The sequence below is a fragment of the Lacerta agilis genome, chromosome 8 (genome assembly GCF_009819535.1).
Source record: "Lacerta agilis isolate rLacAgi1 chromosome 8, rLacAgi1.pri, whole genome shotgun sequence".
Taxonomy (NCBI): Eukaryota; Metazoa; Chordata; class Lepidosauria; order Squamata; family Lacertidae; genus Lacerta; species Lacerta agilis.
In genome coordinates, this window is record NC_046319.1 from 19,592,173 (window position 1) to 19,612,609 (window position 20,437).

General features: G+C 47.4%; 1 protein-coding gene across 12 annotated transcripts in view; it reads left to right on the plus strand.

The window, feature by feature from the left end:
* PRDM16 (PR/SET domain 16) overlaps window positions 1-20,437 on the plus strand; it is a 433,577-nt gene that overhangs the window by 398,953 nt on the left and 14,187 nt on the right. For 8 of the 12 annotated variants that reach the window (XM_033156414.1, XM_033156415.1, XM_033156408.1 and 5 more), the window contains 7 exons: window positions 1,052-1,250; window positions 1,455-1,602; window positions 2,557-2,710; window positions 4,341-5,754; window positions 9,100-9,187; window positions 14,683-14,852; window positions 15,783-15,860. In XM_033156414.1, the coding sequence (XP_033012305.1) occupies window positions 1,052-1,250; window positions 1,455-1,602; window positions 2,557-2,710; window positions 4,341-5,754; window positions 9,100-9,187; window positions 14,683-14,852; window positions 15,783-15,860 (2,251 nt within the window). The remainder of the gene's footprint in view (window positions 1-1,051; window positions 1,251-1,454; window positions 1,603-2,556; window positions 2,711-4,340; window positions 5,755-9,099; window positions 9,188-14,682; window positions 14,853-15,782; window positions 15,861-20,437) is intronic. The other 4 variants (XM_033156410.1, XM_033156413.1, XM_033156409.1 and 1 more) reach the window with 3 other exon arrangements.

The window sequence follows — 20,437 nt, forward strand, 5'->3', positions numbered from 1 at the left end:
TGGTCTTGGAGAACGGTTAGTTCAGCATCTCTCTGCATTTTGTCAGTGCTGCTGACAATGTCTGCCTTTTCGTTCACCCTCCACCTCACCCCCTCCTTTAGTCTGCCTTCAGATGAAACTCTCTGGGCTAGGGAGGTAAGAAGGTTTTCCATTCTGCCTTGTAGTCGTCCCATGCAGCGCTGTCTCCACCCTGCTGCAGTTTGCCTTCTGCCAAGACCGTCGTTACTTCTCTCACTGGCCATTGCGACAGAATTGTGCAGCCTGCATAATTCGCAGAACAAATTACGCAATTGGTTGCGTAAATAAGGCAAGATGCATTGTCGTTCTGTCATTCCACCCCATTCATTTCAACACAAATAAAAAAGGAGGGGGAGTAATCAACTGCATATTGTTTGCATATTGTTTTGGCTCTGGCCCCACTGGCCAGCCACATGACATAAAAAGGCTCCTCGCCTCTATGATACAGGAAGAACCATAAGAAGAGCCTGCTGGATCAGACCAATGGCCCCTCTTGTCCAGCATCCTGTTTTCCCAGAGACCAACCAGGTGGCTTTGGGAGGCCTCAAGGCAAAACTGTTCCTTTTCGGTTCTCATTCTTCCAGCTTCCATTCTTCTCCACATTTCTACATCAGTTGGCAGTGCAGGGGGCAGGGAAGTCCTCATGAAAATTAATCAGTGTTTTACATAAGAAGAGCCTTGCTGGATCAGGCCAATGTCCCATCTAGTCCAGCATCCTGTTCTCACAGTGACCAACCAGATGCTTGTGGGGAGCCAGAAATCAGGATTCAAGCACAAGAGCGCACTCCCTTCCTGTGGTTTCCAGCAACTGGGGTTCAGAACCATTGCTGTCTCCAACTGTGGGGGCAGAGCATAGCCATCACGGCTAGTAGCCAGCCCTCTGCTCCGTGAGTTTTAATCCATCTAGGTTGGTGACCCCAGCCCTGCCTCCTTCAGCATCTGGTTGGCCATTGGGAGAACAAGAAGCTGGGCTGAACAACCCTGATCCAGCTGGGCTCTTCTGACGTTGTCTTGTTCTCCACTCCTTCCTTAGAAGTGCACACGTACCGCTGTGAGGACTGCGACGAACTCTTCCAGTCGAAGATGGACATGAGGCGGCACAAGAAATACTCTTGCAATGCCGTCAACTCCCTCTACGAGACCCTCAGTGAGGAGATCAAGCAGGAAGGGGCTTCCGATGGGCAGGTCCATGAGTGCAAGGATTGTGAGAGGATGTTCCCAAACAAATACAGGTAATGCACTTCAGAACATATGAGATGCTGAGCATCCTGGCTGGGGCTGGTTGGGGTTGGTCAAGAACACCTGGAGGGCACCAGGTTTATTCTGTAGCCCTCTTACCCTGTTAGACCTCCTTCAAAATTAGGCTTGCTAGAGTTATTAGCGATGGGAAGAGTTGTAGTATCCATGCAATGTGTCCCCCCATTTCTCTCTTTCAGCTTGGAGCAGCACATGATCATCCACACTGAGGAACGGGAGTACAAATGTGACCAGTGTCCGAAGGCCTTCAACTGGAAATCAAACCTGATTCGTCACCAGATGTCACACGATAGCGGCAAGCGATTTGAATGTGAAAACTGTGTAAAGGTACGCCTGTGATGGGTGCCCTTGATTGACTCTGGTTGTGGTCCCAATCACTCAAGAGGATCAACCCTACCTTCCTTTGAAGATGGGCAAATAAAGGAACAGAGAAAGACTTTTTTGAAATAAAGCAAATGCCATGGATTGGCTGGACACAGAGGAATGGTGGGAGGCACTGGGGAACTCCCAATGGAAGAAGGCTCAGGGCCCTGGGAGAGGTGGTGGGAATGGGATGAAGATGAGTGGTCAGAGGTAGAAGACTGGGAGTAAGAGGAGGTGTTGACAGCTAAGGAGGCAACAGGGCTTAGTGAGCTGAGAGAGTCTGTGACAGAGAAGTGCAGAAGAAAGAGAGGAGGGAGGCCAAGAGGCAGGGATGAGTCAGGCTGGTTCCTCTCCCTCCCGCTACAACAGGCTCCCCTCACCACTGGAGTCGTAGTACTAGGAGAGGCATGAAGAGGGAGGAACAGAGGCAGGCATGCAGGCACAGTCTCAGATTGCTTGGGAAGGACCCAGGGAGAGGAGGAGACTTGCTATGGGAAGGCAGGGACCTTCAGTCCCCACAACTGCCTCTTAGGCGCAACTCTACTGAGAAGAGTTGATGTGCTCATTAGGCCTAGTGCTCTTAAGCTGACCTTATACTTCTAATAAAGCATTAACTTCACTTACTCTGTGTGATTTATTGCTGACTTGCTATTGGCAACAATTCTGCAAAAAGCGAATAAGACACTTAAATCTCAGAAACAAACCCTACCTCACAGGGTTGTTGTGGGAATTAAAGGAGGTGGGGCAGAACCAGATATGTTGCCCTAAGCTCCTTGGAGGGGGGGGAAGGTGGGATATAAATGAAATGAAATAAATAAGTCGCCAGTAAACAGAAATTCACGGTGAGATGAATTTATGTGGCTTTGTTCCTCAAAAAAGTTCTCTCTCTCTCTCTCTTTCTGCACTCCCTATTTCCAGGTGTTTACTGACCCCAGCAACCTCCAGAGGCACATCCGTTCTCAGCACGTTGGCGCACGGGCGCACGCTTGCCCTGACTGTGGGAAAACCTTTGCCACTTCTTCCGGCTTAAAGCAGCACAAGCACATTCACAGCACTGTCAAACCTTTCATATGTAAGTTGTCATGGCTGCCTCCGAGAGCGGGCCAGCCACTATAATTGCACATATCCTGAGCTGCAGCCTCCACCGCCACCCCCTCCAGCCTCTGCCAGCAGCAGCCACTGTAATTTTATAGGTCAGAGCACCAGATTAAATCCTGCCGCAATTCCCACCCCCCACTTCACGCACGGCTCCTGTTTTTTCAGTAAACATTTGAGGCAGGGTTTTTTTTTTTTTTGACAGGTTAAAAGCTGAACTCCACAGTCAATTGGGCCAATTTTGCCTGCACGCGTTTCGTTGCAGCAAGCGCACACCCACCCACACCCACACCCACACGCCATCCCCTCCAAATCCTAGGAACATAGGAAACTGCCTTATAGAGAGTCAGACCATTGATCTCTCTCTAGCTCAGAATTGTCTCCAGTGAAAGGCAAGGACTCTGCAGGCTTTCAATCAGAGGGAGTCTCTCCCAGCCCTACCTGGAGATGCCGGGGTCGAACCTGGGACCGTCTGCATGCAATGCAGATGTCGCAGGCTATGGGGACCTTTTGGTCTGATCCACAAGGCTCTTCCTGTGTCTGTGCAAAGAGCACTTCCCCAGTTCATCCCTGCACCCTTTCTTGGAGAAGAAATAACCAACTCTGGGCAGCTTCCAACACACATAAAAACATAATAAAATGTTAAACATTAAAAACTTCCCGATATAGGACTGCCTTCAGATGACTTCTAAAAGTTGTGTAGTTCTCTATCTCCTTGACATCTGATGGGAGGGCGTTGCACAGGGAGGGTGCCACTGCCGAGAAGGCCCTCTGCCTGGTTCCCTGTAACTTTACTGTGCCAGAAGGCCCTCAGAGCTGGACCTCAGTGTCTGGGCTGGACGATGGGGGTGGAGATGCTCCTTCAGGTATACAGGGCTGAGTAGTTTGTTAACTGTGCTGGGCATTGTACCTCTGTGGTGGGTAAACTACAGCTCCCAGGGTTCTCTGGGACAAGCCCTGTGCTTTTTAAATGTGCAGTGGATGCGTTTTAAACATATGGTGTGGATGTGACCGTCATCTTCAGTTCTACACAAGGAATTGACTCAGCCAATATTTCCAGTGAGGTAATAGGCTTGGTAAGCCAAAGTACGACTTCAGGTTCACATGACGGGCAGCAATCAAACTGCTAGCACATTTGCAAACCTAAGCAGGGTCCTGTGTGGTTTCAAATTGGATGGGTGACCCCATGTTGAGATTCCTGCATTGCAGGATGTTGGACTAAGATGATGCTTGGTGTCCCTTCCAACTCTACAATTCTAGGATGCAGCATTTCTGCAAATTTGCTTACTGCGAGATCCTTTGCTGCTGGGAACTGGGAAAGATGCTTGCTCACCAGGGCAAGGCAGCACTGAGCTACATGGGCTGAGGGGTTATGTTTGCAATTTATATGTAAAATTATGTTACTTCCCCCCCCCCACACACACACACATGCTCCACCTCAACAGGGTGGCACCCAAAACCAGTAAAAAAAATCAATCAATCATGAATTCAGGTTGCATCCAACTAAGTCCTTCCTATTCATTACTTTATTATTAAACACAACCTGATTTCCAACCAGTTCTTTCATATTAATTTCATATTGGGGTTTGGTATTTTGGTTTCTGTTGATGCTTTAGGTGAGGTCTGCCACAAGTCCTACACGCAGTTCTCCAACCTGTGCCGCCACAAGCGCATGCATGCTGACTGCCGGACCCAGATCAAGTGCAAGGACTGTGGCCAGATGTTCAGCACCACCTCCTCACTCAACAAGCACCGGCGCTTCTGCGAGGGGAAGAACCATTACAACCCCGGGGGGATTTTTGGGCCAGGCTTGCCTCTCACTCCCAGCTCAATGATGGACAAATCCAAGCCATCTCCTGCCCTTAACCATGCCAGCCTGGGGTTCAGTGATTACTTCCCATCCCGGCAGCACCCTGGAGCGCTCCCCTTCTCCCCCGCTCCCCCAGCGTTCCCATCCCTCGCCCCTGGGTTCCCGGGCATCTTCCCTCCTTCGCTGTACCCCAGGCCCCCTTTATTACCTCCAACGCCGCTGCTGAAAAGCCCCCTCAACCACACTCAAGATGCCAAACTTCCCAGCCCACTGGGCAACCCAGCCCTCCCTCTGATCTCGGCCGTGAGCAACAGCGGCCACCCCGCCTCCGGGGAGGAGCGTTACAACAGCAGCAACCTGGGGAACTCCTACCTGGAGAAGCTCAAGGCCAGGACCAGCGACATGTCAGACGCGAGCGACTTCGAGGATGTCAACACCACCACAGGCACGGACCTGGATACCACCACTGGGACAGGGTCTGACCTGGAGAGCGACGCAGAGAGCGACCGGGACAAAATGAAGGAGAAGAGCAAGCCGTCCGAGAGCAAGCCGGATTTCAGCAGCGGCACAGTGCCCACCAGTTCCGCCAACAACATGAGCGATCTCCCCCTCTTCTACTCGCAGCATTCCTTCTTCCCTCCCCCCGAAGAGCAGCTCCTCCCCATGGCAGGAGCAGCCAACGACTCCATCAAGGCTATTGCCTCCATCGCGGAGAAGTACTTTGGGCCCGGCTTCATGGGGATGCAGGAGAAGAAGATGGGCTCCCTCCCGTACCATTCCATGTTCCCGTTCCAGTTCCTCCCCAACTTCCCCCATTCGCTGTACCCTTTTACGGACCGCACCCTCAACCACAGCTTGCTGGTCAAGGCAGAACCAAAGTCGCCCAGGGACCTTCACAAACTGGGCAGCACCAGCTCCGAGTCGCCCTTCGACCTTACCACAAAGCCAAAAGAAATAAAGCCAGCCTTGCCGCCCCCCAAAGTCCCACCAGCTCACCCGTCTGGGGAGGAGCAGCCGCTCGATCTCAGCATCGGCAACCGCATCCGGGCCAGTCAGAATGGGAGCCGGGACTCCCGGAGGAACCACGTGTACGGAGAAAGGAAGTTGTTGGCCAGTGAAGTATTACCCAAGATCTCTCAGGCTCAGATGCCGCCACAGCCATCACTGCATTACGCCAAGCCGTCTCCCTTTTTCATGGACCCCATATACAGGTATTAACATAGCCTGCCTTAATCGCACACGTTTGCAACTGAGGCCAACTGAGCCCCAGCGACAACGGTGGTGGCAAGCAGTGGTCGGGGTTGCCACCGCTACTGAGTTACCCCAACCCTGGTGTATGAAGCAATCACTCGGGTCTGGTCTACTTGCCAGCAAAGTTCTCAGGGACTAGGCTGAGGAGGAATGGTGGAGACCACCTCCCCATCCTAACCCTTCCAGAGACAAGGAAGAGGAAGACAGTAAATTTGCAACAGGGAGGTCACAGCTCAGAGGCAGATGAGGGGGGAAGCTGAGAAATCATGGGAGAGCCAGAGCAACACCCAACTAACATGTTGTCATTAGAAAGCATTCCAGAGCCTCCATCTCCCAGAACCTGGCGAGCCTTGAAAGTAGGAGAGCAAAGAGCTCAAAAACAGGGGGCCCATAGCAGCCACCCATAGAGGAGATGATGCGAATGACGAATGAGGAAGTGGGAGAGATGGGGGGTGGAGATTCACTTGGGACAACGCCATTTTCCAAGAGGCTGGGTTCTATAGTCTCTCTCTGTAAAGATTGAAATAAAAAAAGGGTGGTAAGAAACTTTAGACTTTCCTGGGCAAGCAGCCGGGAGCTGCTGACAGCATCCTGACAAAAGTTGACCGTTAGCTGTGGCTGCAACATGGTTATGTGGTATATCGCATTATATCCGATGAAAGTCTGTGCAGAGTAGACCCACTTTAATTAATGGACATGACTGAAATAGGCCCATTAATTTCCATTTTATTCATTGAAATGAACGGCGCTAGGTCATTAACATTGAAGCGATAACTTTAGTTAAAAACAACTCAGTTCCTCAGCCCAGTGGCCAATAGATTCACCTCCATTCCCAATGACATTGACAAACTGAATACACGTGGATCAATTAAAATGAAATAAAATGTGCAGTTTTATTTTCCAAAGCCAATATCTGTGGCCAGACATGTTCTGATGAACAGGATTTCTTCTGTGGCAGGTAAACAAAACAGAACACCAACTTGAGCACGACTCCAAAAGTGTAATTGCTTTTTTTATGATGTGCTGTAGCAAACATCCCCACCACCAGAAGATAGTCAGGGGTGCCAACATGAATAAAATATTTGGAGTGGGGCAGGTAAGCCCCGCCCCGCATAATTGGTCACATGACATGGTGCACACACACTATTTGAATGGCAATGCCCATTAACTCTGGGGGGGCCCTGGCCCCCTCAAATATTTTAGGGGGGGATGCAAAGACCCTAGGAGTTGGCTCCTGTGGATAGAGTCATTTGAAAATAAGCTGACTGTTGGGCTAGGAGATTGTTTTCATCAAGTTATCACCTTAAAGCCTTTTTCCCTATGTAATAGGTGTATATGTGACTCATAGGCTACCTTGACTTCTTTTCTAGCAAATTAATGAGCACGACTAACTTAGGTCCGCCCATTTAAATGGATCTATTCTGTTCAAACATACAGCACATGCGCTCCTGATTGTTCTTGGTCTGATACAGTCGTACCTTGGTTTTCGAACAGCATGCGTTCCGGATGTCTGTTCGACTTCTGAAACATTCGGAAACCAAGGCATGGCTTCCTATTGGCTGCAGGAGTGTCCTGCAGCCAATCGGAAACTATGGAAGCCACATCGGATGTTCGGCTTCCAAGGCAAAGTTCACAAACCAAAACAGCTATTTCTGGGTTTGCAACATTCGAATTCCGAGTTGTTCATGAAGTAAACTGTTCGAAAACCAAGGCACAGCTGTATAGGGCACTGGCCTAGATAAGATCTTCTTCCCTTGTTGTTGTTGTTGTTGTTGTTGTTGTTGTTGTTGTTGTTAAGTATTGTTGTTGTTGTGCTCCTCCAGGGGTGAAGTCAAACCACTGTAAGTGATCTCCCTGGGGCATGAGCCTGGGCAGTGTGTATGGGGGTCCTGGGCTGCCCAGATGACAAAATCCCACTCTTGGGCTCGCTGATGTGGTCCAAAGGAAAGCAGAGCAATACCTTTGGCATCAGCTTGGCTGCAGGAGTTGCCAGAAAGAGGTGCAGAAGACACCATCCAACTGTTTGAGGGACTCCAGATTTGTGTAGAGCTTAAGTATATAGGCTTGCATAGGACAAGTGGGTCCAAAATTAGGAAACCAGAAACCGAGATCTGCAAATCATGCACGGTGGAGAAGTTTGGGAAACCATGACATCAATATGGGAAGATGCCAAGGAACTGTCAGCCAAGGTGATGTTGGCTGGGCATGTTGAGAAACCAGGAGGGGGGGTAAGGAGGGGGAGTTTTCTCAAGATCCCTTTTCAGATTGGTACTCCATGAGGAGGGCTTCCTTGTTCTCACCCTTGAGATCCTAAGGACTTTGCTCCAAGCTTTATGTTGCCTCTCCCAATCATCCTCGTCTAGGAATGCCATCCCAGTTATGAAAAATGGCCTTGGCCATTTTCAACTTTGTTCCTTGGGAAATAGCGATGGTAACGGTAGAGATGGAAGTTATTCCAGTGGGATTCCAGCACCTCTGTGTAAGGGTTGGGAAATGTGCCAAAATAACAGAGGTTGGAGGAAGCTTTGCCAGTCAAAACAGAAAGGCAGGAAATGGCACAGGAGCAGAAGACAGATGAATGAGATGGATCAGGGGAGGGGGGAGACATGCTCAGTGAGTTCCTGGGAGATGTGAAGGATTAGTAGCGGGTTCTTTTTTTGGGGGGGGGAGATTTCAAAGTTAAAAGCAGTTCAAAGGTTGTAAATCCAACTGAGGATGCCATGAGTTAGCAGTCTGGCAAGCTCAGAAAATAGAGCAATGCAAGTTGGACCCATAACATATTATTGCTGCTCAAGGACACGTTTCCAGCTAGGTGGAAACACATAGGCAGGACCAGTGAGAGGTGTGGCCTTGGGAAAGTTGTGAGGGCCAGATAGAGAGCCCTGGAGGGCCACATTTGGCCCCTGGGTTGGAGGTCCTTCACTCATGCTCTTAAACCATGAATGGGCCTGCTCTGAGTGGGACTAATGTTGGTTTCATCCCATTGTTATCTTCCTGGCACAACAGAAAGGCATCCCTTGGCAGAAATCAGGAAGGGTAGATATATATATATATATATATATATATATATATATATATATATATATATATATATATATATATATATTCTTAGCTCAGTTGGTAGAGCATGAGACTCTTAATCTCAGGTTCGTGAGTTCGAGTCTCATGTTGGGCAAAAGATTCCTGCATTGCAGAGGGTTGGACTAGATGGCCCTCGTGGTCCCTTCCAACTCTACAATTCTGTGATTCTTCTGGTTTTCCCTTGAGGCCCTGTGAGGTATGTAACCCTCTGTATTGCTGTCCAGCAGGGTGGAGAAGCGGAAGGTAGTAGATTCAGTGGGCGCATTGAAGGAGAAGTATCTGAGACCATCCCCGCTGCTTTTTCATCCCCAGGTAAGACCAAAAAAAAAAAAGTGTTGAATTTGACTTTGGTGCAGTTTGATGAGAACCTACTTTGTCTGGAACCTCCCAAACAAATGTGTGGATCAGAGCAGCGGACTGTATCCAGCTAAGACCTACTTTGAGTAGACCCATTGAAATGATTGGGGCTAAGTTAATCATGTTCCTTAACTTCTACTCTTAGTAGGACTGGTAGCGACTACAGCTCAGCATTTTACAATTCCCTGGATTTTGCAGGAGTTTGCAACTCAGAAAATTGGCCCCAAAAAGGCATTGCCAAAAAAAAAGTTCATTTGCAGAGATAAAATAAATTTTATTTTTTATATTTTATTGGTGTATGTGTGCCCCCCCCCCCGGTCCAAATCTAGCACACCAGAGATAAATGTTCTACCCCAGCCAGGTACTTGTAGGGAGGTTTGCAGGATCGTTTCTAGCCTGACGTCAGCAACATCAGCAGCAGCAACATTATTATTATTATTATTATTATTATTATTATTATTATTATTAGCTTTATTTGAACACTAGACCTTTTCAGAGCACCCAAAGCTCTGAGATACTTTGCAAGTTCTCATGAGACTCTTGATCTCAGGGTCATGGGTTCGACCCCAATGTTGGGGGGGGGAAATCCCTCCATTGCAGGGGGTTGGACTTGATTACCCTCGTGGTGCCTTCCAAATCTACAATTCTACGATTCCATGATTCTAGGGCCCCTCATAACTGAGCACATAAAAATGCCATTTCATTGAATGAGACCATTGGCCTAGTGCTATCAAGAGCAGAGTGGCAGGGTCTTGTGTGTTTCCATGACTTTGCTAAAAGGCCCCTGAACAGGGGTCCCACCATATTAGGGGCCCCTGACTTCACTCTCATCTTTAAGCACCTTTGCCATCCTTTAAGCAGAGGGGCTAGTGATAAAGCACAAGCCAACAGTGTCACATCTCAGTTTCCCTTCTGTTGGAAACAGCCAGAGTCTACCCTGTGGTTTCATTTACAGGGTACTCAACAACCATTGTTTTGTTGCTGGAGCTTTCCCCGCCCGGTATGGTTTTGCTTTCACAGCTAAACTTAGTTCCTTCATTGTTTTGTCTCAGCCTGAGAGTTTGGTTAATAACTTCCCCCGATTTTCCATTTGAGAAGGTCCTACAATGGTGACAGGCTGGCCAGGGACATCCTGTGTTTGTGTGGGTTAGAATAGCAGGAGAGAAATGATCTGATAGCTGTCCCAGAAAGTCTGGTGAGAAAGCTATGCGCTCCGAGAAAGACTGTGTGCTGGGGGGGGGGGGCACAGAAGGGTCTAAAAGTCAATCTCATAAAATATCTGTCACATTGGTTGTCTGTCAAATTAGTATCTGTCAACAGAATATATACAATGATGGTGGTCGTTCTCACCATCACCATTATCAACAATTCCTTTATATTATTTTCATACCGCCTTTCCTTCAAATAACCCAGGGCAGCATGTATGAATTCCCCATTCATACTCACCCACCCATTCAATTCTCACAACAGCCCTGTGAAGCAGGGTAAGCTAAAATATAGTGTGTGTATCCCGTGGTCACCCAACAAGCTTCTTGACTGAGTGGCGCTGTGAACCTCTTGAATGTTGGGGCTAGGCTGTGGGTCTGGATGGGGAAGAAACATGATTTAGATTGCATATAAAGGTGAACCCACCTAATTCACACTTTCTGAAACAATATGTGAAATGAAACAAAGCCATTCATTGAAATTGGCACTCCTCCGAATTTTGCAGTGTAGTTCTCGAGCCAAGTAAGGCATATACTGGGACAAAATGTCAATAAAGAGGCAGATACCTGTGATTATAACATTAAGAGTGCCTTATATTAGGGGAAATTGCTTTGCAAAAATGTGCAAAATTGCACATAAACATGTGTACATTGCAATAATTTTGCTGGTGAATTTTCATGAAGGCCTTATTATTATTATTATTATTATTATTATTATTATTATTATTATTTCACAAACTGATGTGGAAATGTGGAGTACTGAACTTAAAGTTGGAACAAATTAGAAATTGAGAGAAACAAAAGTGGACAGACCTGCCCATCCCTAACTGTGGGAAGCAGAGTAGGGGGAGCTGGGAGCCGGGAGAGCAGCTAGTTGTCAGGACCAGAAAGCAAGTAAAAATAAAAAATAAAAACCAAGGAGGCAAGATCAAGGAGCAAACCAAAAGTCAAGACTAAAGCATAAACAGGGACACAACAGAGTTCAGGAAGACTGTTGTTGCATCAAGAATCAACTAGAACAGGAAGTCCTCTTAAACTGCTTCCTGTCCAGGAAGGTCCAATAGTCACCTTCAGTGAGCACAGCCAATGGCAGAAGTTATTTCACTGGGTAGCTTCCATACGCATCTCAAAGGTTCACCACATAGGGGAGATGCACACAGACCCATCTGTTCCTGACACCATTTCCTGGCTGTAATTTGCAGTGCAATGTAGATTAATTGCTTAAGTTGTGTGTCCATAGTTCAAAGGGTAAGGACCATTTCAGCCTGAGCTGGACAGCTTCCAGCTAGGCAAAAGCACTTGAGGAGAGTATGAATCAGGGTCAATGAGGACTTTGGCCTAACCAGAGGTGCAGGGGCCACAGAGAGAGGTTTGGAAGGCCACATTTGTCCCCTGCGACCAAGGTTCCCTACTCCTGGAACATTCCCAGAAGGGGACATGTCTGTCTGTCTGTCTGTCTGTCTGAAACCCTTGAACTCCATACTGTGGCATTTCCTTGCAAGTGCTATTTGTCAACAGCAAAATATCAGCATAAGGTCAGGATAGTCAACATGGGGCTGCTTTGCAGACGTTGTTGGACTCCTCCTCCCATCAGCACCCCCACCAGCATGGCCAAATGTCGGTGACGATGGAAGTTGTAGTCTAACAACCTCTGGAGGACCACAGGTTAGCTAGCCATGGACAGCTATTTTTGATACCCAACTCCTAATGCTTTGTCATTTAGTTTTACTGGGCCATGTGGGGTTTTTAAAACTGAAATGCTGATTTGTACAAAACCTGGCATTTCGGGAGACCATTAGCCTTTGGAAACCAAGAACAATAACATAAAAAATAAATATATGCTGGATTCCCACGCTGGCATTTCTAACAACATGACATGTATCTCTCTTTTGTTTTGCAAGTGGCGGGGGGGGGGGGGGGGGGTTAAACAAAAGAAGGCTTTCCCCCCTGCACTGATTTTTGTACGACTCCAGCATGATCTGTTTCGAATGAACTTCTGCCTGCACAAATCATTGGCAAGCCTTCCCGATTGCTTAATGGCAAGCCCCCCCCCCGCCCCCCGCCCCGATGACTGTCTTTCCTTCTTCCTCTTCTCTGCTTTTCTTTTCTTCCTCATCTTTATTTGTCATTTCGAACCAGTTGCTCCTTCCTTAAATAGCAAATGCTCCTGCCAAACGGAGAGGCCAGGGCCTGCCTTTAGAATTGTAAAACGAGCCCACGACATCTCACACTGGCAAACCCTCTGTGATTAAGTGCCGAAAGAGCAGGGAGCAACAAAAGCCGCCACCAGGTACTCCGGTAAAGGGCTGAGTGAAAAGAACCCTCGACGAGATCCACCAAGCGTTTTGCAACCCGCTCGGTTTTGTTACATGACTGGCAGCGGAGGCTGGCCCTCTGTTCCCTTGCGCTATTATCATACAGGCCCAGGATCTGTTCTATTAAATAACACAAAATGGCTTTTATGGGACTCCTTTTATTTTCTTTTTTAAGGTTTATGATTGGTTGTCAACTGTCTGCAATTTATTCCTCAATGATCAGGACAGCACTCTCTCTCTCTGTCTATCCATCCATCTATCTATCTATCTATCTATCTATCTATCTATCTATCTATCTATCTATCTATCTATCTATCTTCCTTCCTTAATGTTGTCCCTTGTTTTCTTTCCTTCAGTCTCTCTCTCTCTCTCTCTCTCTCTCTCTCTCTCTATCTCTATCTCTATCTCTAGCTCCCCTTCCCTTCATTTTTTTCTTACTCATTCTCTCTGACTCTGCCTCTTCCCCCTTCCCTCCCCTCCTATTTTCTTACTCATTTTCTCTCTCTCTCTCTCTCTCTCTCTCTCTCTCTCTCTCTCTCACACACACACACACACACAGAGAGAGAGAGAGAGAGAGAATCGGGGGGGGGGGCTGTACATGTTCCACATTTTAATGTAAAGCCACTGACTTCACACTTCAGAGAAACTGAATTTGGCAGATCCGCCTGTCAGTAGTGGTATGCATTCTTAGGCATTATCTCCAGTCCCATTTCAACGGAGCAGGAACATGGCAAAGGCCAGCTCTCCCAGGTACTCAACAAAGCACTTCGTTTTGTGACTGAGAGATCCCTCCTGCCATCAAAAGTGTGACCTCCCCTCCACAACATTGGACTCTTAATTCTGAGCCTTGCACCCTGCTCAGCCTCCATTGCTCTTTCCTTCCCACATAACAATACCATTAAGACAACTTTTAATTGCCTAGCTCTTTGCGTAACACAGCAAAGGATTTATCTTACAGGGCAAAAGTTTCACTTTATTGGGCTGTTTCCCCTGCTGAACAATGTTAACCAGCTATAAGGACGAGATGTTTAGCACAGACCCCAGTGTGCTAGTTATTGCAGGTTTCTACATGGGGGGAACGTTTGGAAGAAAAAACAAGTTGGGAATAGGGATGGGGTGGTTCTCATTGAAAGGCCAACTTACCTAAATTGCATAGTCTGAAAGGATGTGTGCATTGAAACGCACCTCTCTGAATTTTGCAAGGCAGTTCTGCAGCCAAGTAACGTTTTAAAAGATGCTTGTACTAGGAGAAAGTGTGCACATAAATGTGTACATTGACAAAACTAGTATAATAAAAATACATTGTATTCAGATAAATGGCTAAAATGCTGGTGAATTTTCATGAGGAAATAATAATAATAATAATAATAATAATAATAATAATAATAATAATAATTGCACACTAATGTGGAAATGTGGAGAACTGAAGGGTAGAAAGGGGGTGTTATTGGGTTGTTGTTTTTATTTTTATTATATATATTGTGATTTTTATGTTGATCTTTTCTGTGAACTGCCCTGAGACCTTCGGGTATAGGGCGGTATATAAATTCTAATAATAATAATAATAATAATAATAATAATAATAATAATAATAATAATTGGAAAATGAGAGAAACTGAAACACATTCACCCACCCCTGGGTGATGATAAAGCAGCAGACAAGCTCCTGCAGCCTGGCCTGAACTAAATTATCTAAACCTTACGTCATACAATGTGCAGAAAAACTCCAGAGCAATATCTCATTAAAATCAAGGAAGTGGAGTGGCTAGGCCCGACTTGGAATTACCTCTGTCTGAAAAGAGGTTGGGTGCTTATAGGCTTGCCTGGTTGGTAGAATCTAGAATCCCTCCGCCACCCTGCTTGCTCAAAATCCATAAACGAATTGTGTTGGCCACCACGGGTGACAAACCTTCCCCCCTTCTCTGAACAGATGTCGGCAATAGAGACCATGACGGAGAAACTGGAGAGCTTTGCAGCCATGAAGGCGGATGCCGGCGCTTCCTTGCAGCCCCTCCCGCACCACCCTTTCAACTTCCGGTCGCCGCCCCCAACGCTGTCCGACCCCATTTTGCGCAAGGGCAAAGAACGCTATACCTGCAGGTAAGAAACTCAGGGCCGTTAGCAGCTGCTGCAAAGGAAGAGAAAAGGCTCGGCTCGAGGTAGGATGCAAGATCTGGTACAGGGGTTGCCATCCTTCTAGGCCAGTGGGCACATTTGGGATTTTTGATTGAGTGCCGTGGGTACCACCCTCTCTGATCACTTCTCTCCTCCTTCAGATCACCAGAGAGAGGTAGAAAGGGTGTCCCGACACACTGCTCTTTTGCAAGCGTCCCATTGGCATTGATCTGAGCCTTGGAAAGCCCATAGAGTTGAAAGAGGACATGGGAAAGAGCGTCACTTTCCCAACTTCCTCCTTCAGCTCTACGGACTTGTTGAGGGGAAAGAAGGTAAGCCGCCTCACCAACTTGTAGACAAGAAGCCACTGTGCTGTGGTTTCGGGGGGGGCTCAGAAGCTTCATGGGCACCAGGAGGATGCCTCAAGGATGTCACTGCACACATGGGCACCATATTAGTGACCCCTGATCCAAGAAAATGAAACAAACAGCCTAAGTTTGCTCTGCAGTGCTGGTGCAACGGTCAGGTTCACTAGCCACTGTGTGTCCCCCAGAGCTCTCTGGGGGACACATAGTTTCCTTCTCTTCCTCTTTCTGATTTCTTTGCTTGAGATTCCCTCTACCCCCTCATGCCAATTAGTAATCTCTGGATCACACCACTATAGCAAAGGGCCATAAAGGAAGGATGTGGTTCAGTGGTAGAGCATCTGCTTTGCATGTAGAAGGTCCCAGGTTCAATCTCTGGCATCTCCAGGTAGTGCTTGTCTGAAGTTCCAGAGGGACGCTGCCAGTCAGGGCAGGCAATACTGAGCTAGATGGACCAATGCTCTGACTCGTAAAGTGTAAGGTGGCTTCCCATGTTCCTGCGATAGCCATAAGACTAGGGTATGAACTTCACTGTCTTCTCGCCTCCTAGGTACTGTGGTAAAATATTCCCACGTTCAGCAAATCTGACGAGACATCTGCGGACACACACAGGAGAGCAACCTTACAGGTAAGGAAGAACGTAGCTTTAAATCTCAGGACAAACAGCGGGAAACAGTCGATATAGACTTTTTTCTGAAGAGAATTATCAGCAAGAAGGGTTGGGGGGGCAAATATAAAGGAGCCTGGTTTATCTGTGGAACTGATTGCCACAGGATCATGGGATGGTGACTCAGCATAGATGAACCTAGCAGATTCACAGCAGATATGCCTCAGAATGGAGCCTCCACATTCAGGGCCTCTGTACCACAGGTGCCCTTTTAGAGTTCAGTGTGGAGCAGAAGATAGGCCGCAAAATATCTGCTGTTGCCGGGGGGGCGGGGGGGGGGACTCCACAAACCTGATAATTTCTAAGAGTCTTCTCCAATGGTACATCCATTGAAATTAATGGACATGACTGATGTAGACCCATTAATTTCAGTGGGTTTACTCTTGAGTTAAACTTAGTAGGATATGGCCCTAGGTGTGCATGGCAGTTTTTCATAATGGCGCCAGTAAAGAGAAATTTCAGCCCGGTTTTGGGGGGAGGCGGAGGTTGGATTTCAACAATTTCTCGAGACGGTTTGCCGGCAGGGTGTGTGTGAAAGGGAATGGGCATAAAAGTAGCTTTAGCATGAAGAAAGAGGTGGTCTGAAGCAAAGGAAGCATAAAGAGCAGCCTCTGGGGGTGGTGCAGGAGAAGGAAAGGGCTTGGGGAGGACTACTCTATTATATTGTTATAGATTGGGGGGGCAAGCCCTAGAAATTAATAAATGGTAGGATTTTGATTATTTGGGGAGAAATACAGGCTGCAAAAGAATTCCCGAACTACTTCTTCTTCTTCTTCTTAATCTTCTTCTTGTTTAGTCGTTTAGTCATGTCCAACTCTTTGTGACCCCATGGACCAGAGCACTCCTGTCTTCCACTGCCTCCCGCAGTTTGGTCAGACTCATGTTGGTAGCTTCGAGAACACTGTCCAACCATCTCGTCCTCTGTCGTCCCCTTCTCCTTGTGCCCTCCATCTTTCCCAACATCAGGGTCTTTTCCAGGGAGTCTTCTCTTCTCATGAGGTGGCCAAAGTACTGGAGCCTCAACTTCAGGATCTGTCCTTCAGGGCTGATTTCCTTAAGAATGGATAGGTTTGATCTTCTTGCAGTCCATGGGACTCTCAATTCCTGAACTAGCCTTTGCAAAAGGACCTGGCCAAGCTAGGGCCATTAAGAAACAATACAGGGCCATTGAGAGCCATTGGCAATGCAAGAGAGCTGTCCTCTCCGCTTGCCCTGAGGCGTGAACAGAGACTGGGGGTTTGGAAGGTTGCCATCAGGGTAACTGGGTGTGAGGTGACAGAAGAAGAGAGTTTTTAGCAAGATGTTTGAGGAAGAAGAAAGACTGGGATTCACCTTGGGCTGGTTGGCTAAATAAAGGCTGGCTGGGAGAGATGCCTTGGACTTCAGGGCTGCACTGCTGTGGGGAACAAGCCCCTCTTGAAAGGACCATGCTGTAAGAGCCGGACTCCTTCCATGCAGACTGAAGGTGTACATAGGCGAATAAACCATATTTCTTAAAGCTACGGCAGTCTTCGCCATGCCTCAATTCTCCAAAGGAACATAGACCCTGGGTGAGTGCCTGGGGCCCTCTGGGCTTGGCAGAGGGGAGGGGAAGCGCCCAGCATTTGTAACACTAGAAGCAAAGGATCTGGCGGTGAAAAGAGTGCCCAAATGCTCAGAGCACGGGACTCACAAAGGAGTGTCTGGTTTTCAGGCACACCTTGGGGCCTCTGAGAATCCTGGGGACCTTGGTCAGGGCTAGAGTATACTTGACACGTGTCAATTACTTTAAAACGTTTTTCAGCTGGCCCTGTTGTGTTTGGGGGAACCTCCTTCTCAGTCAGCAGAGCGAGGTCTTCAATTTTCACCCCGGTGCCGCCACTGTCCTTGTAGGAGCTTTTGGCTCTGTGCTAGGGTTTTTAGTTTTATTTTTCATTTTGGTCAAGACCTGCTTCCATGGCCACTGCCTCACTCGCCCCGCCCCCCCAAATGCACATTCTGCAGTTGCTTCCCCACTCCCCGCTCTTCCAATCTGTCTGTTGGGCTGTTTTGCTGTTTGAAGGAGATGAATACTGCCGTGTTCTCTTATCCAGCCCAAAGCACACACCAGATCATTCACAGCTTGTTCAGTCCATTTTTCTTCCAAAAAAGGAGACTTTGATACTTAGCATAAGTTAGCAAAATAAAGTTTGTATTTGGTCTGGTCCTCTCCCAGAAATGGGGTTGGGGAAAGTCTGTGCATTATTTTTTATTTATTTTATTTTTTAGCAATCAAGGTTTGACTTCTGGGCAACCCTGCATAGTAATGGCACTGCAGAGAGGGAAGGTGGCATTTTGCAAAGAGCATGGGCCACTGTTGGGTGTTTTGTTTTGTTTTTCCTTTCCTTTTCGCAATGTTGGCTTCTAATTTTAGCAAAACAAATGGCTCCTTGGAAAGCATTCTGGCTTGGCCTGGGCAGGAAGGAGCCCATTGCTAGGTTCTAGCTCATATATTTGGACCCCCCCTTTAAGCTGTTTAAGTAGTTCCTTTGTTGACCCATTTAATCTGAGAGATCAATCAAGCACCTGCCTGTGAGTGAGCGTGAACTTCAGGGCATGTGAAGCAGAGCTGAGTTGACGAACTTTGCTCCAATCCCAATTCCCAGGGCAATCCTGGGCATGTCTGTTGCCATTGGATTCTTCAGCTGTGGCTCCTGCGTTGTAGGGAGTTGGTGAACCCTGCGTTCCCTTCCAACTCTGATGATTCTACTCTGATGTAAACCCCAGTAATGCCTCTGGAGGTTTTTTGAGCAGAGGTTGGATAGAGGTTGGTCCTGAAAGACCTACATTGGATCCCAGTACGTTTCTGAGCACAATTCAAAGTGTTGGTGCTGACCTTGAAAGCCCTAAACGGCTTCAGCCCAGTATATATATCTGAAGGAGCGTCTCCACCTCCATTGTTCAGCTCAAACACTGAGGTCCACTGAGGCCTTCTGGCGGTTCTCTCACTGTGAGAAGCGAAGTTACAGGGAGTGGCGCCCGCCCTCTGGAACTAGATGTCAAAGGAATAAACAACTGGCTTTTAGAAGACATCTGAAGGCAGCCCTGTTTAGGGAAGTTTTTAATGTTTGAAGTTTTATTGTGTTTTTAATATTCTGTTGGAAGCTGCCCAGAGTGGCTGGGGAGGCCTGGCTAGATGTGCGGGGAATTAATCATCATCATCATCATCATCATCATCATCATCATCATCTGTCATGGATGCTTTAGCTGAGATTCCTGCATTGCAGAGGGTTGGACTGGATGACCTGTGGGGTCCTTCCAATCATACAATTCTACAATTCTTTGACTTCACTGGGGTGTACTCCCTGGCAAATGTGTATAGGCAAAGGTGGGGAAAACTATGACCCCCCAGATGTTGCTGGCAAGGTTTGCAGGAGTATCCCCTCTCTGAAAAAGAAGCAAATCTCAAGTCTTACTCCAAGTAGACCAACTGAAATTAATTGGCCTAAGTTAGCCACGTCCACCCATTTCACTCTGAGTAGCACTGGATACACACCTGTGCATTTCTGTTGGAAGGTGATAGCAACGGCTTTCCCTGTGTTGCAGAACAAATGCTTTGAGAGTCCCTGTCCACTGTAGCCTAGTTCAGACGTAATAGAAAACCATGGTTTCTCACTATGTTAACAAGCTTATACGTGCCTTAGGTTCATGTGTTCTCATGCTGCACCTCATGGTTGAGAAGCATCATGTTCAGAAGCTTCCATTTCCACTTTTAAACAAACCACAGTTTCCCATGATGTCTAAAGCTCAGAAACTGTGGCTTACTTAGGTTATGGCTTAGTGAGGCCAAGCCAGGGTTAAACTGTGTTTTCAGAACCTGGCTTGTTCTGAAATTGTGATTTCCTATTATGCCCCTAAAAGTTGCCAACACCACCTCCAGAAATATTTGAAATGACTCTGCTTTTCAGTAAGCCTGCCTTCCCCTCAGAATGGAGGCTTTAATGACAGTGTTTTGTGACACGTAACACCTTGAGTCCAGCTCGTTTTTCAAAGCCGGCAAATCGCAAGCTGAATGCGGGGTCCGAAAAAACAAAACAAAAAGGAGAGTGTTTCATAAATGTATATCCGCTGTTTCCAAAAATAATAGGGGAGGTATTTTTAGTCTCGGTCCCAGCTGTAGCGCATTTGGAAAGTATGTGCTGTCTGCATAATGTAGAATTGTGACAATTGCTCCCCTCCTTTGAAAGTTTATTTTTAAGAAAACAAACTCTGTGTACTCTGCATCAATAGGCTGAAGGATACAAGTGCTAGCAAATCTAATAAGCAGTCCTGTTGGCAGAGAGGGGGCAGCCTCCAAGGAAGGAACAAAGCTTGACTTCAACAGGCACTGAAATCCCAATTCCGTTTCTGGGTGCCCCAATGCTGCCCTCTTCAGGAAATCTGGAGATCTTGCACACCAGAGTTTTTTTTACAAGCCTCACAAACCTTCCCCAGCCAAGATTGGTACCGCTGCTTATTATAGCTGCCATCATTAACTGCCTCAACTCCAATATGAGCAGCTACAGTAGCCGTAACAAACT